General features: G+C 43.3%; 1 protein-coding gene across 1 annotated transcript; it reads right to left on the bottom strand.

Annotated features, from left to right (window-relative positions):
• Positions 1-98: 98 nt before the first annotated feature.
• On the bottom strand, positions 99-12,808 carry LOC136478358 (myosin-6-like). Its single transcript, XM_066476788.1, has 39 exons — positions 12,502-12,808; positions 11,769-11,897; positions 11,457-11,600; positions 11,185-11,330; positions 10,868-11,024; positions 10,714-10,772; positions 10,458-10,617; positions 10,111-10,260; positions 9,885-10,021; positions 9,655-9,801; positions 9,434-9,535; positions 8,657-8,714; positions 8,455-8,556; positions 8,013-8,050; positions 7,777-7,903; positions 7,524-7,694; positions 7,304-7,435; positions 7,113-7,222; positions 6,968-7,028; positions 5,887-6,064; positions 5,576-5,781; positions 4,890-5,009; positions 4,675-4,773; positions 4,167-4,379; positions 3,899-4,038; positions 3,652-3,766; positions 3,520-3,558; positions 3,343-3,426; positions 3,101-3,271; positions 2,526-2,681; positions 2,263-2,448; positions 2,005-2,139; positions 1,853-1,923; positions 1,673-1,772; positions 1,527-1,583; positions 1,243-1,299; positions 1,034-1,114; positions 686-768; positions 99-601 (listed from the first exon to the last, which is right to left on the bottom strand). Exons 1-39 carry the CDS (start codon positions 12,502-12,504, stop codon positions 487-489), a joined length of 4,539 nt encoding a protein of 1,512 aa, XP_066332885.1. The 5' UTR covers positions 12,505-12,808; the 3' UTR covers positions 99-486.
• Positions 12,809-15,430: the final 2,622 nt, after the last annotated feature.

Here is a 15,430-nt window from a genome sequence, read left to right as displayed (position 1 = left end):
CAGGCCCGTCAAGCACGATCAGCACGCATGTGGCATGAACAAGTGCTACACAAGATTACATGAACCCTCACACCGAGCTGTTCAGACACAAGACAACAAGATGTCATAACTGCATTTGCTATATAGCTTTCCTTTCTTTTTCATTGCACTGTTGATTTACAGTATATAATTTACACAATCTATAATCGGGGAGAGCCTACTAACATTGCCTCTACCCCTCCCTACCACCCTTGGGTAAAAACATTGATTTCATGTTGCCCTACAAAGAATCATTTGCCCCGCTTTAAAAGATACGGCTTTTTCTAACTGTAAGGGGGGAATCCCATCCCAACCCTAACAAATACCTATATGAATTTTACAAAAGCTAGCTGAAAAGAAAAGATAACTAGCACATATGGGGTAGAAAGGATCAAAAAAAATATACAACAAATCAAGAAATGATCTGACAAGATATCTAGCAGCATAATGCTCGAGACTTCACAAGCCCTAATCCTGTAAAAACTGGAAGGCAGGGTTCTCGACCAGCTCATCAGCCGGTTTGACATCCGTGAAGTCCTTCTCCTGCATTGAGTTGGTGATATCATCCACCGAGAACAGGATGCTGCATGAAGACCGAGATTGTCATAAATAATCATCAAAGCAATATAACAATACCACAGTTTAATGGGATGGTACTTAATGTTACCTTGAATTATCATCTAACAAGAATGAACCGCTTTCAGCACTATTAGAATCCTCTGTCATTAGCACCCGCATGTTACTAAGAACCTGAAACATTAGATGGTCCAGTTACTTTTATTTTCCCTTACTGTGTAAAAATATCCAGCACAGGCAGGCAGCCCGTTACGATTTTTTAACAAAAAAAAAAAGAAATCACATCTACTGTTGACTGTTGAGCAGTGAGTTTCAGCATATACAAATTCCATACAACTAGGGAATTTGAAGTTCTATACTTTTCAACCCAACAAATAGAACTTCGATAACAAATAAGATTGCAGATATAATGGTGAAGCTCTTCAGAAAAGGTACTCACGTCTGATGAAACACTTTGGGTATTATACTTGTCATCCCAGTATTGTGTACATATTCTGTACAGTTGTTGAACACTCAAGATCTACAAGCATAGATAATAGGACATGTATTAGAAACAAGCCTCTATACTCTGCAAGTGAAAAAAAGTAGAGAGAGAACAATACGAGAGATTCAACATTTAAATGTATGTTTGAAGAACTAAGAATTTACCGGACATAGGTCATTGACTATCTCATCATAAGATATTCTGAACTTCTGGAATATAACCTGAAACGATATTAGAAATGTATTAATACACGAGTTTGCCTCTTAAAATGGGAACAGCAGTTTAAACTCAAGATCAAACAACAGAAATTGTTGTGTTTGTCTCCTGTCCAGACTATGAATATGAAACTTTAGTACATCCAAAGATAAGAACACGACTGATCCCAGAACTGTATCCAGAATCTCAGCGTGAATATATTAGAATGCAAATTTGGTAGAACTGGTCATACCAAAAATCCAACAGCCTGTCTGATATGCTTAAGCTCATCCCATGAAGATGCTGCATACTGTAACCACAAAACTTCAGTGATTAATCAAAAAAATAAAATAAAATAAAATAAAATAAAGCAAGCCATGTACACAGAAAGCAGATCACCTCAGTTGTTGCCTTTGCACACCACAACTCCAACTCAGCTAGACCAGCCTTGACATACTCTCCGTTGCTGAAGGAGCAACACTCACGACGAAGCAATAGACTGCAGAACAAAACCGCACAACCATTGACCACGCTAGTTTCCACAAACATAGAAGTCAAGAAACTGAAAGATAAGCGCACCTGTTAAATAGCTGTACATTGATGTACGAAAATATCTGCGTATAGATTTTCTGAGCTAAAACGGGGGGCACCTGAGGATAAACAAAGCAACAGTAAACACACATCCAGCAGATCAGCACAAGGGAATGATATGGAAACAATGAGACACATACATGGTTATCTTGCAGTATCTTCAAGAGCTTATCCAAGCTTTCAATAATTTTCTGCCAGTGGTTGCTCTGACTCTGAGATTGACCAGATAATCGCCCAGAAACTCGCAGCATGCTAGCTTTCATTGTTCTTGGGGACTTGTGATTAAAAGAAATCAAGGGTGATAAACTATAAGTCGTTTTGGGTCACATGTTTAGAACCAAATGTTAAATATGAATTTGTCAACAACCAGTAAACAAACTACAGAGAGGATACGTTACCTGGATACATAGCGAAATCAAAGATGATAATTCCTTTTTAATATTGTCTCGGACGATTCCATATATCTTCTCCACATAAGCAGTTAGCTGCTGCTTGAAAAGCAAGGCGGGATATTTGGCCTCAACTTGGCGCACAACATCTGTTGCTTCGACATGCATGTTGGCAAAAGATGCAGAACGCAAGCCCTAGACAAATGGATTTATTACGCTATATTCCCCAACTCATTAATTCAGTTTTCAAGCGGCAAAGGTCAATAGCGTACTTGGGCCATTCTGCCAAATAATGATGTTGGCTGAGGAGGTTTCTTCCGTGAAACGCTACCAGGAGCACCAGCAGCCTTGAGACTTCTCTGCAGTAGGAACAGTAAGCTGGATGTATTGGAGAGCCAGTAAGCAAGGTTGTCATTGTCATCCTCGTTCTGCATCAAACACTGGACAAAGTGAGTCTGGCAGAAAGAACAAAATAACAAACTTGCCACTTGTAAAACTCAAAAGCACTGTAACTGGCTTCCAAAATCATAAAAGAACATAGCAGCAGCCTCGTTTAAAAACAAACATGATTAACAACAGTGAAGTGTGTCATGGCTTATCTCTTCAGTAACATGAATGTGTTAGGTTGGAGAAACAACACAGGTGATTTAGATTTAGATCTCTACACTAAGATTTCACATAATATGCCCATTTTTCACACATCTGCATTGTTCCATGCGGAGAGTAAATCTTATCTTTATCAAAAAAGGCGGAAAGGGCAAAGGGATGGCTTGTTTATTTTCTTAATGGTCAATTATGGTACTTTCATGTTTGAGTATCATGACTAAAATCTCCAGTGCCAGATTACCTCGATTGCAGATCCTATTAACTGAATGAGACGGTCAAAAACGCTAGTCTTCTCTGCCTCGAATGATTTCCAATAAAGAAGACATTTGTATATCGTAATAGCAGCAACTGGCTTCCCTGCACAATATCCAAGGTTTTTCCCTACACAGTCAATGAGTGCATCCACGTTTTCCTACAAAAAAGATAACCTTCAGATAACCATGTTTACACAAGCAATTTAAACATAAAATTTTGGCGACATACAAGTTGCCTGTCAACACAAGATTTCCTCATCTTAGGATCACCATTCCCATATTCCTTAATAGCAGGAGGTGCACTTTGGGGTTCCTGAAAAGTTATTATAATTGAGAACAAAGATTATGAGCATAAATGAAAGTTCAAGAGACAAAAGGTAGATATTAAGATGGAAAAACTTCAAACCTTATGCTCTTCAACCTCATGATAGCCGTTCTCCAAATTCTGAGTAAAAAGAAAACGGAAGATTTGAGTAAAGAAAAAAAAAGAATTTCAATAGTAAGAACCATCATTTTCCAATCAATCCATTACATGTACCTTTGGAGCAATTGGAATTGACAAATGTTCAGACATGCTCTTGACTGGCGTGCTTAGCAGCGCTTGTCTTTGCACTTTCTCCTCAGATTCCATGGTGGATATTTTCTCTTGAAGCCTGAAGCAGAATAATAAAAGAAACATGTCCAGTTTTCCGCTAAAGAATTTAAGTAAACAAAGTGTAACATAAAACATAGTTAAAAGCAGAAAATGTCAAATCTATCGTGCAGTGACTAGGAAAATAGAAAACCTTAGCATTGCCATGTTCAAGTCAACGATTTTAGTCTCGGCATCCATTGCCTGTTTGAGCCTATCCTCACTGATTTTGCTTGTTTCTTGATATTTCTTCTCGGTATCATCGATCTTCTTTTCAAGAGAACTGACCAAAGTCTGTAGCATGGCAGAAAAAGTGACAAACATAAGCATGGACAAAAACTAACAGAACTTAAAAGTAAAAGGAAATGGTGTCTACTGGAAAACATAAAAACATTCAAATAATTCTTATGTTCGGGTCTCACCTTCAGTTTGTCATTTTCATCTCTAAGCTTATTCATTAGCTCTGTATCTATAACAGGGACCTCTTTAATAACTGGAGCTATCTCTGCAGCCTTTTTGGCTGCTTCCCTCTCCTGTACTAGTATTTCTTTTGTCTCTTTGTACTGTTGTTGCACCTCCTGCAATGCAGCTTGCAACTTTGCATTTTCTTGTGATTTAGCTTCCTCGAGATCAGCCTACAGCAAACAAGAATGCACCACATACATCATGTATCCTATAAAAGTAAATTTACAAATCTACACATTTTACTGTTATTAACAGAATAAAACAACCCTCTAAATATTCAAATAAGTTTGATTATTATCCCAGAAATTATGCAACAATTGTAGAAAATGATATGACCAGCAGCCTTTTCAGGCAACGTCATCAAAGAAGACTTGAACAAGTAACCCTTCATGTACTTGAACAAGGAGGAAAAAATTTGGAGCATGTACGTGGTGACAACTGCAAACTTTACTATATAAAACTCACTCGCATGCGCTTCTCCAACTGTAGCCGCCACGTAAGCTCCTCAACTTGCTTTTCAAGTTTATTTTTGGCAGCTTGCAATGCACCAGTTTCCCGGGCAGCCTGATAAACAGTAATATGAGCAAGAAAACGGTGAGTTGAGATGAGAAATATGTATATGCTACAGAAATAGCATTGGTAGAACAAAATCGCCTGCCACCCAGTGTGCTTGAACTTACCATTTTGAGCTTACGGAGCTCCTTTCTAGCAACCTTCCCTCTCCAGGCACACTGTGTAGTAATTGCAGCTTTCTTTGTTCTTGAATAATGCAATCTCACCAAGAATTGACGGCAGTGACTCTGGAATAGAAATATGAATATACACAAAGGTCAGGAACATTTGGCCATAACTGTTGATGAGAGATAACAAGGATCATCACCTATACAATGTACATGTTACTTCATCAAGATATGTATCATGTTTTTAAGAAATATCGTGGCACAATCCAATTATATATAAAGGGTAAGTGTGCATTCAGTCGATATCGTGGTAGGTACACATTAAAACGAGGAGAATGGAAGCATGTGTCAATTCATATTGGTGTCTTCAATACAAACAAAGCCATAGATGCAATTTTCTCATAAACAAATTTCATTCTATGTCTGATTGTATAGAAGACAATATTAAGAAAACCAACTTTCACAAATTTTAATGGCTTCTCTAGCTTCCTACACAGGAAAAAATCCAGCCACCAATCATGTAAGAACTTAGAACTGCTTTCTTGGATATTCAACAAGTAAAGTTAACATTGTATGTTTCAGAGTGGCCATTATATCCTAAATATATTGACATAACTGTTATTTCCTTGTAGTAGTCCATTGCTTGTCGCCCAACATGAGCATGATTGGTTTCTTTGTCATATTACCTGGATGATGATTGCAGCTCTTGTTTGTCTTCTGAAGTGGAGCTCTTTACACGCGCACATACCGCGCAATCCTGATTGAATGGTAACTGCTGAAGCAGAAAGCTCGTTGTATGCTTTTCTGGCAGTATACATGCGGTACAAAGTCTGGATCTTGAGTGAAGCAGCTTCTCTGCGGAGGTTGTGATAAACTCTTCTTGCAAGCTCACCTATAAAGAATTAAGCAAAACCACATCAAAGGAGCTTCATGGGGAAAATAGATTGGGATAAATAGACTGGTTAATATAACAAATAGGAGAACAAAATAAGCTCACCACGACAAACTGTCTGGATTTGTAAAGCTGCTCGTCGCAATGCAATGAAACTCTTCTGTGCCAAGAATGAACGTACTTTCCTCTGAATCATGCTAGCTGAACGCCCTAACACTTCATTTCTACGAGCATCAAGTTCAGCCATCTGACCAGCACGAAGGAATACTTTTGTCTTGCCAATCTAGATTATCATATTTGCAGAAGACATACAGCTTAGTAGTTAGTACACACATCAAAGAGTTCTTCACTGTATGGCTGAAAAGATAACATAATACTAGGTGCCAAAACAGAAGGTTCAGTCTGAAGGGACGATCTAATTACTATTAATATTTTAATTTCACATGTTTTATATAAAATTTTGTAGCTCTCAATGAGTTCCATCACTAGCCTACCCTAACTTACATGGATCAAAAGGCTCAGTCATGGGTAATTGTATTTTAAATATCTTCAATGTTCAATGGCAGGTCCACAAAATAAATGTATAGGATTGATATTCTAAAGAAAGTTACAAATGTCTGACTATCTAAGAGTCCCTTTGGAATCTTTGGTGCATATACTTCAGAATCATGCAAGGTAGGATCACTACAGTATACAAGGGCACAAATGTTTTACCTCTAGTCCTAAATTAAGTACTTCTGAAGTTCAGGCAAACTAAAAAAGAGTTTACAAAAAATATCTTACTTCTAGTTCTACAAATAAGTACTCCCTCTGCCCGACAAGAGTGACTGGGTTTATAGAAAATATTAGCAACATTTGTATCTCCAAATAAGTTTATTATGAAAATATATTCAACAATTCATCTAATGATACTAATTATGCACCATAAATATTAATATTTTCTTATATATATTTCGTCAAAGTTGAAAATGTTTGACTTATCAGGAAGTGAGAATGACACTCTATGGGACGGAGGGAATACTTTTGAAGTTCAGACACACTACACAAGAGTTAGACAAATTACCTTTCTAATCATTGATGAGACTAGAAAGTCTAATTATCGAGTATCAAAAGCCACATATCAACAGTGCTGAAGCCTATATGATTTACAGATGTAGAATTTAGATTTTTTAATAACATCCATTACCTGATAACCTTGAAGATCTACCTTGTCTAACAACCTCCTTACAGCACTGACCTCGTCAGAACTACAACAGTCGCAATAAACCAGATCAACATTTAGGCCTACAAATAAAATTAAGAACACAGTAAAATATGCACTTGTGATTCACCTTCCACTCAAAACATCAGGCGCAAGAATACCAAAACGGTCTATGAACTCGTAGAATGTTCTTCTGGTCGGATATCCGGCACAGCTAATCCTAATCGCCTCCATAACTCCCTGAGGCAAGCCAATAATAGTACCCCAATAATGTAAATACTAAGCTGCAAGCCAAAAGAAAATACTAATAGAAAATCTTACTCCGCATCTGAGTTGCTGAAGAACGTTCTGGTTCTCAAAAATTGCAGGCTTCAATAAATTATTGGGTTTTACACAACGGATGTAGTGTGGCTCAGTTGAACTCAGAGTTTCCAACAGAGATTGCAATTGTTGCTGCGTTTATGTCATGAGCAAGAAAAATATTAAGACTTGATCTCAACTGAAATCACATTGAAGCACTGAGAGGAAGCCATTTATTCACCTTGAACCTAGAACCAATGGATGAAAACTTTGAAGATTTTGAGGAATCCTCAGATAGAAGAGGGAAAAGGCCTGAAACGAATGCACATTTTGAAGCACTCAACAGAGCCTGATGCTCAGCAACAACATAATCTTTGTTCTTGTCCAGAAATAATTCCGTTTGATAGGTGACCTACACAAAACAGTGCTTTCACATCAGGGTTGGTACTGTGAATGCTGTGAACAAAAAAAGTGCAAAAGCAAACCATACTTACATCTCCTGCATAATGGCATATGGTGAAGTCTGACCGAGATAATTTTGGCTTAGCAAAGCGCTTGTGATTTTTGAAAGTTTGATACAATTTCTGAGCAAATGTCTCGTGTGTCGATCTCGGCAACATACTGTAACACAATTGCAAATGTAGACAGGTTAAAAGTTATTAGATAGATTAGAGTCCTATACAATTGCAAAATGGCAACTAAAAAAAGGAATATCATCAAACGCCCATACCAAGCTTCATCTAGAAGGGCAATAATTCCACCAGGTTTCTGCAAAGGAAGAATCAAGTACTTAGGTGAAACAAAAAAAATTATAGCAAAACAACATGACCAATAAGTTTAAGTACACTGCGCGTCAGATTAATTAGCATAGATGTCTATCCTGAATTGGAACTTAAGGATCAAAGCAGCATCGGCAATGTTTGCTTGCTAAGCATACAGTCATTTACTGGTTGTCTTCCATAGCATATACGCTCTCATCTGAGCATTTGATGATGCAGTTGGATGAAACCATCCGCAGGGAACATGCAATATTTTAACAATGTGATGCAGGATGTGAACTGAGTGTCACTAGTTCACCAAATTAATGCTATTTTGATTTCATTAAAATTTTAAAAGTATAAAATAAATAGCAAACAACTATTCAAAACATCATAGAAATCAAAGAAAACTACCTTGTCAATGAGATCAAGAACATCCTGGTTATCAATGAACTCAATGTAACTCCAATTAATTTCTTCTTTGGTGTACTCTTCCTGTTCCATCTTAAACACATGCTGCAGGAAGCAGAAATACAAAGTTAAAATCTACTTCAGAAACCACGAAGAAATGAAACCATGAGTAATTGCACCAGCTAAGAAGGCTCCACAAACTTACCTGATTGAAGTGTTGCTGGAGCTTTTCATTTGTCAGGTTGATACAAAACTGCTCAAAACTGTAAAATGCATGTGAGATGATGAGCACTACAAATAAACCTTAAGTAAGAAGTAATAAAAAAAGGGATAAAAATTGTGTGTTGTGTATGTGTATGTTAGGGAGGGGGGGAGGGGGGGGGGGGGGGGGTACTAAATATTTTTATTCATTATGAGTAAAATGTAAAGGTCTTAGTCAATTTGCTGGTAAGATTGAAACTTAGGGAAAGAAACCTTAGACATTGTAGTCAAGTCTCCAGAAAAGACATACATGTACCAGCAGAACTGTTTATACTGACTGTTCAACTAATAACAAACCAAAGTTGTCACAGCAAATCCATGGACATACAAAACAGTAAGTTCACACCAATCATCACTAAAAAAGAGGGAATACCCTGCATTCCGCATGTGTCACTTGTGAAAGATTTTCGTTCAAGTTATATTCTTGCCATGTACTATCCAAGATTTCACATTTAAAAAAAGCTAGCAGCTTGCAATGTTAAAGAAAAGGTCCAGGAAGAATGTGAAGACGCTAGGAGCTATTGTGGGAACTTCCGTTAGCACATTAAGTTACTTCTTCAGAACATGAGATATACATATTTAAGCCTGCTGTCAAAGAAGACTATAGATTTCATCAAAGATAAATTGCGCCCAGCTTCAGCATTTCCCAACTAGCTGGCCAGCCTATTGCCAGTAAAACACTCAGCATGCAACCAATCATCAAAGCGTACCAACTGAGCACCTGTTTGTCTTGAAGCTTTCAAACCCATAGATATCCAGCACTCCAATTAAGCATTTCGAGTTGGGGTCTTGGCCAATAGAGTTGTTGATTTTATTCACAAGCCTAAGATCAAAGGTCATTTGCCATTTATCAGTGTCAGTGGAAACATATGAAAAATAGCCATGAAGCTCCTTTTGAACAAGAACAGCAGACAGACAGTGCAAAAATGTTGAAAGACTCACCAATCAAACAACCGTGAGTACACAGTCTTAGCAAGTGCATCTCTACTTCCCTTGGCAGCTTCAGGATCCAAAGTCTTCACTATATTCTCATCGCGAGTCACAATAATGCGCTGACACAACGAATCTTTTAAAGCTGTCTCATCACACCTACAATACCAAATTTGGAGCTCTTGTCAACCAGCATAACCATGTAGGAGTTTCTAAAATCTTAGAACTAGAAAAGAACATACATGAAGAGCTCGGCAGCTGTTTTTAAATGAAAAAGAGATTTTTCATCTTTAGGTTTTGATGAATCCCCATCATCCCCTTCTGCAAACTCGACATTCCCCAAGTGGAGAATAGCAGCAACAACCCGAAAGATTGCTTCCTAGATGAAACACAACCATGTGGTCAAGGGCAAGCTCCAACTGATTTTTAAAGGAAAAAAGTACCGCCAGTCATTAATCAAATGTGTACCTGTTCTTCAGAACTGATTCCGATAATGTCCATAGCCTTCCTAGTTTCAAGGTACTCTTTAGATTCATCTAGGCCTTCAAGCTTAATGCAGTTGGACTGATTAAGGTAGTGAAATGTGCTGGGATCTCCGAGTTTGTATCTCTCACGCTCCTGATAGATGAAAACTGTAACATTTAACCACAATCTTCTTGCTAATGGGAAATATGATATTTAAATTTTAAATGGGGAAAACAGGTATGGTATATTATTGTTACACTACAGGTAAGGCATGAAGCAGAATATGATTACAGAGTGTACAGTTAATATAAATAAGTCCTATCGGAAAAGCGCACGGGCAGGGACAGTACCTCAGGAGGGGCAGCACATATCATGTAGAAACAATGGTAGTTTCTCTCTGGGTCAGATATTTGACAGACACGGGATCTCTCAAGAAGATAAGTTCTTACGGCAGCTCCTGATATTTTCCCTTTCTGATCAAACTGGATCTCAACAAATTTACCGAAACGGCTGCAGTAATAGCATCAACAGCATAGCTGGTTAAGTGGCAAAAATCGCTAACCCACAATATTAACCAAGATGGTTGTGTAGAGAAATGCCTCTTACCTTGAATTATTGTTCCTGACAGTCTTTGCATTTCCAAATGCTTCAAGAACAGGATTGGACTGTGATAGGAATATAATATGTGTTATTCAGTCAAACAAGAACATAATGGTCATGGGAATACTTTTTCGGAACTAGGCGTCTAAGAAATTATCACCTGAAGGACTTGTTTCTCCACAGTTCGCCCTTCGGAAGCCGCCTTCCCACCCATGTAAGCAAGATAGCGCATGATCATCTTGGTGCTTTCCGTTTTACCAGCACCACTTTCTCCACTAACAAGAATCGACTGACTAATTCCTTCATTGCGCATCAATCTGCAACAGTAAAGTAATCAAAGATACTCTCCTCTCAGTCGAACTCAAAAGGCAAAAATGGAGATAATGACACTGAATTTCTTTTATGGAGAGTACTTGTTGATCTATATAGAAATATATACCACCCAGAAACTATCAACATATACCACAATGAACCTACCTATATGCAACATCCGCAACGGCAAAAGGATGAGGGCTTAATTCACCAAATTCCGCCCCTTTATATTGCTGCATCATCTGAGTGTCGTACAGATGGGGCAGTCTTCGGAAAGGATTTACAGCAATCAAGATATTCCCAGTATATGTCTGGTTTAATAATGAATAAGTTAGAAACACGTGTCAGAAAAACGCGTGGTCAGCTCAGTTAACAAGTAGCCGTGGAAAATATATGGAAACATATAGTTAGGCTATACGGTTATTCTAATAACTTACATAAATTTCATTCATGTCATATCTAGATTTCAAATTCTGAAGAACCCCGGGTTCATGCAGATAGGCAAGCTTCGTCATGTCATCGACTCCGCATGGCGCTTCCTCGGGATCCTTAGCGTGGACATTAGACGCTTTCGCCATAACCTGAACAAAGGGCCAGGTTTCAACTCAGTGTGCATGTCATTCGTAACTGCTAAGTGTCTTGCCAATTATAGAAGGTTGCCTCAGCTTCGGTGCTGCCCTTCTTAACCGTTTGCCTTTTACAAGCCTAGCATTAGCACTAACCCGAAACTTGCCAAAAAAGCAACATACCGTCTTTTCATTGGAACACTTGACCGTAACTGTGTCCCCATTGACTTTTACAACCTCCCCATCAATCCAGGCGACGTCGGGGTCCTCGACCCAAACTTGGGATCCCACCGCAATGGAAGCTTGCGCCGCCTGCAGGAAACACAGATTGACATTAAAGGATAGCCGCACGCGTATTATACGAGAAGAAAGACAAAACATAAAATGCCAAGGGCTAAATGCATCCGGAATCCGGATGCCCCCGTAGCGGCTAAATATGGCAACCATAGGCACTAGGTTGAGTCCACCGCCCATTCAGTGGCGTAAAGTAGAGCAGTGTCCTGGGAACACCGATCAGGAACGTTAGCAAAGCACCAGTCAACGCCCGTGGCACTGGAGTTCGTCGGAAATGGCACCCTCATTTCTCAGACGCCGTCCAGATCTCCATGACAACGCTTGGAGCGGGGAATGGGTCTCCATTAGCACTCCAGATTTTTTATTAGAAAAGGGATAAACCGCCGTCAGCAGGCTGCCGGTTTAGGGTAAACACGCGCGGTGAGACAATGTGTGCGTGCACGTGCACGGGCACCGCAAGCTGCTCCCGGATCTCACGGGCGAGACAGCGCCTGAATCGAGCACCAGCACGCGGCGAGCAAATCCACGGCTAGCCGGGAGGGGCAGAGATTCCGAGGCGCGGCGGCCCGGAGCAAAGCAGAAAGGCAGGGAATACGAGCGAGCGAAGAGCGGGCGTCCTTACCATCACAGCAGAACAGCCCAAGCCCGGGCGGATCTCGGCTCCACGGCGGCCCGGCAGGGCACGGAGGCGGCGATGGCGACGGCTGCTGCGCCCGTTAGGCTTCCCTCCTCCGAGGTGGCGGCGCGGCGAATTCGGCTCGACGGACGGCGTCCGGCGGCGAGGCGCGGGAGGAGGAGGGGGGCGCGCCCGCGTGTTTGTTCCACGATTGTTTGGTTTCCTTCCTCTCTGGCGGAGCGGAGGTACTAGGACGTAGCTGAGTAGAAGGAGACGCTTTTTTTCCCTCGTCTCTGTCTGCTTGCTTCCTCAGCTCTTCGTTTACTTTCTCGCTACTGCGCCGTTTCGCCCGGGTCTTTTGGGTTTTCCCTTTCTCCATTGTGGGTTTGTTTGCGGGTTTGGGTTTTCTTCTCCAGGCAAATGGGTTTTCTTTACAGGAGAGAGGGTTTTCTTTACAGGAGAGATTAGAGATGCACGGAGATGGGACTCCTTTCTAAATGGAAAATAGGATAATGCTATTTTTCTCAGGGTGTGTCTCCTGTATAGGTGACTGATGGTCGGTCATCTCCAACCTCACGCCCACCCTCACCTGCTTTGTTGGCGGCCGCGCCTTCTCCCTCCTCACGGCCCACCCCCGCCTTCTTTCTCCTCGCACCCCACCCTCACCTGCCTCACCAGCGGCCGCGCCCTCCTCCTCATCCTCATCCTCGCCCCCGCTACTGCCCACCGCCACGCTGTAGCATGCTGGCCGCGGAGCTCTGGAGAACCCCTAGCGTGCCCACGGCAGCCGCCTTCTTTTCCGTCCCCCTCCTTCCGTGGCAAGCTCCGGCCATGGATGCCCCCGTCCCGACTGGCCCGACTGCCTCTGCCGCCACCAGGACCCTAAGCCGCCCTCTCGCCATCCCACCGCTTGCCTGGCCTACCTCCCCCCGAACCCTCTTCTAAACTCGCCGGAGTTGAGGAAGAAGAATGGGAAAAACTCGCCGGAGTTGAGGAAGAAGAATGGGGAGCGAGCCGCCGGAACCCTAACACCGGCGATGTCGGGTACCATAAAAAGGGATCCCCTAAGCAAGAACCGAAAAAATCGCTTAGACCTTGTAAAAATCGAAGCCAAGAGACAACCACCGGCAAACCCCCACCTTATCCGAAGCTCGGCTGGACTGCCCGGCCCACCTCGAACAATATTCGGGCTCACCCGAAGCGGGCTCGGCCCAGAACGAAACCACCCGTGCGCAAGGCCTCGGATGAGGTACCGATTCTCCGACTCGCCCGAGGCCCCGCCCGTAAGGCCTCGGATGAGGTACCGATTCTCCGACTCGCCCGAGGCCCCGCGCGCAAGGCCTCGGACGAGGTACCGATTCTCCGACTCGCCCGAGGCCCCGCGCGCAAGGCCTCGGACGAGGTACCGATTCTCCGACTCGCCCGAGGCCCCGCGCGCAAGGCCTCGGACGAGGTACCGATTCTCCGACTCGCCCGAGGCCTCGCCCGTAAGGCCTCGGACGAGGTACCGATTCTCCACCTCGCCCGAGGCCCCGTGCCACGAGGCCTCGGACGAGGTACCGATTCTCCGCCTCGCCCAAGGCCCCGCGCCACGAGGCCTCAGACGAGGACGTCACATCCAACCAACGCGTCCAACCACTCCCGCGACGTCAGCCGAACGATGGCTCGATACAGCGGAGTGGCCGACGAGATGGGAGTCACATCGACACCATGCCGTCCGGGATAGGACGGGGCAGGGGTTACCGGGCGCTGTGCTCAGCACTGTGCCCACGGCTGACACCCGTGCTGCATTGTGCTGCCTAACCCCTGCTCCAAGGACAGCGCTACGTGGAGAGTCAAGTCCAGGTCCCTGTAGCCTCGGAATCGACGTACAAGACCAACTGCTCCCTCTAGGCCTCGGCTATCCGCTTCCGGGCTCTTGTAGCCTCGGGACTCGCGCCCGCCGAGCCCCCACAATGGTTCAGCCTCTGCACCGACTGGGCCTCGGCTTTCTACGTTGTCAGCACTCTAGGACCGGCACGTCGTCCGCAGTACGCATCATGCCCTGCGGTAAGCCACAGGAGCTCCCACGTCGTGCACAGGGGCGAGCTCCTGTATCCTCGGAATCAACGCACCTGCGTCGTCGCATCTACCTAGCCTCGGCTCTTCGCGCCGGTCAAACATACAGTGACCAGCATGTCTCCAACAGAAGAAGGCGCGCATTCCACCACAGGAGCTCCCACGTCGCACAGGATCAGGCGTGACCGACGCGTCGCTCCAGTGCACCGAGGACAAGGCCGCTCCACCGACCATGCCGCCACAGTGACAAGCTGCAGGGCTCGGACATCCCGCTTCTGCTCATAAAACGCCACGTAGCACATCCATGTACCGCCCCCGTGCCTCCCTTCGACTATAAAAGGGAGTGACCGGGGCCGCTTCTAGAGAAGGGGGACACACACACGTGCAAGCAACGCACAACACCCTATAATACTCACACGCTCCCTCGCTGCAAGAGATCAACATCTCAAGCAACCCACGCCACTCCACGTAGAGACCTGGGACTAGCTCCCTCTCTCGCTCAGCTTGTAAGCCCCTACTACAAGCACCTCGGTGCAAGGAATACAAGATCGCTCTCTCAGACTGGACGTAGGACACCTATCGCCTGAACCAGTATAAACCTTGTGTCTCTTTGCATCATCATCCGGGATTAGGGGCACGCAGTATATTTTCACTAGTCGGTTGAGGACCCGTCGGACCCAAAACACCGACAGGCGAGGTCTCCATCTCCATCCTCGCCGCCGTCTTCTTCCTCTCCGTTGGGGCACAGGCGCACTGATAGATGAACAAAGTTCCAGTTGCCTACGTTTGAGTAAATCTGGCCATTTGATGTGGATGATTTAGGCCCTGTTGGTATAACTGTTGAGGGATTTGGCTCCTCCTCCCAATAACCATAGCA

The sequence above is a fragment of the Miscanthus floridulus genome, chromosome 8, assembly GCF_019320115.1.
Source record: "Miscanthus floridulus cultivar M001 chromosome 8, ASM1932011v1, whole genome shotgun sequence".
Classification (NCBI taxonomy): domain Eukaryota; kingdom Viridiplantae; phylum Streptophyta; class Magnoliopsida; order Poales; family Poaceae; genus Miscanthus; species Miscanthus floridulus.
Note: the sequence above shows the minus strand (reverse complement) of the source record. Positions and strands in the feature narration are given on the sequence as shown.

Excerpts from the sequence above, each read along its gene's own strand:
- LOC136478358 (XM_066476788.1), bottom strand. Across the intron at positions 8,557-8,656 it reads TCCAGCAACACTTCAATCAG|CATGTGTTTAAGATGGAACA; the intron begins GTAAGTTTGTGG and ends TGCTTCCTGCAG. Across the intron at positions 4,039-4,166 it reads ATGAAAATGACAAACTGAAG|ACTTTGGTCAGTTCTCTTGA; the intron begins GTGAGACCCGAA and ends GCCATGCTACAG.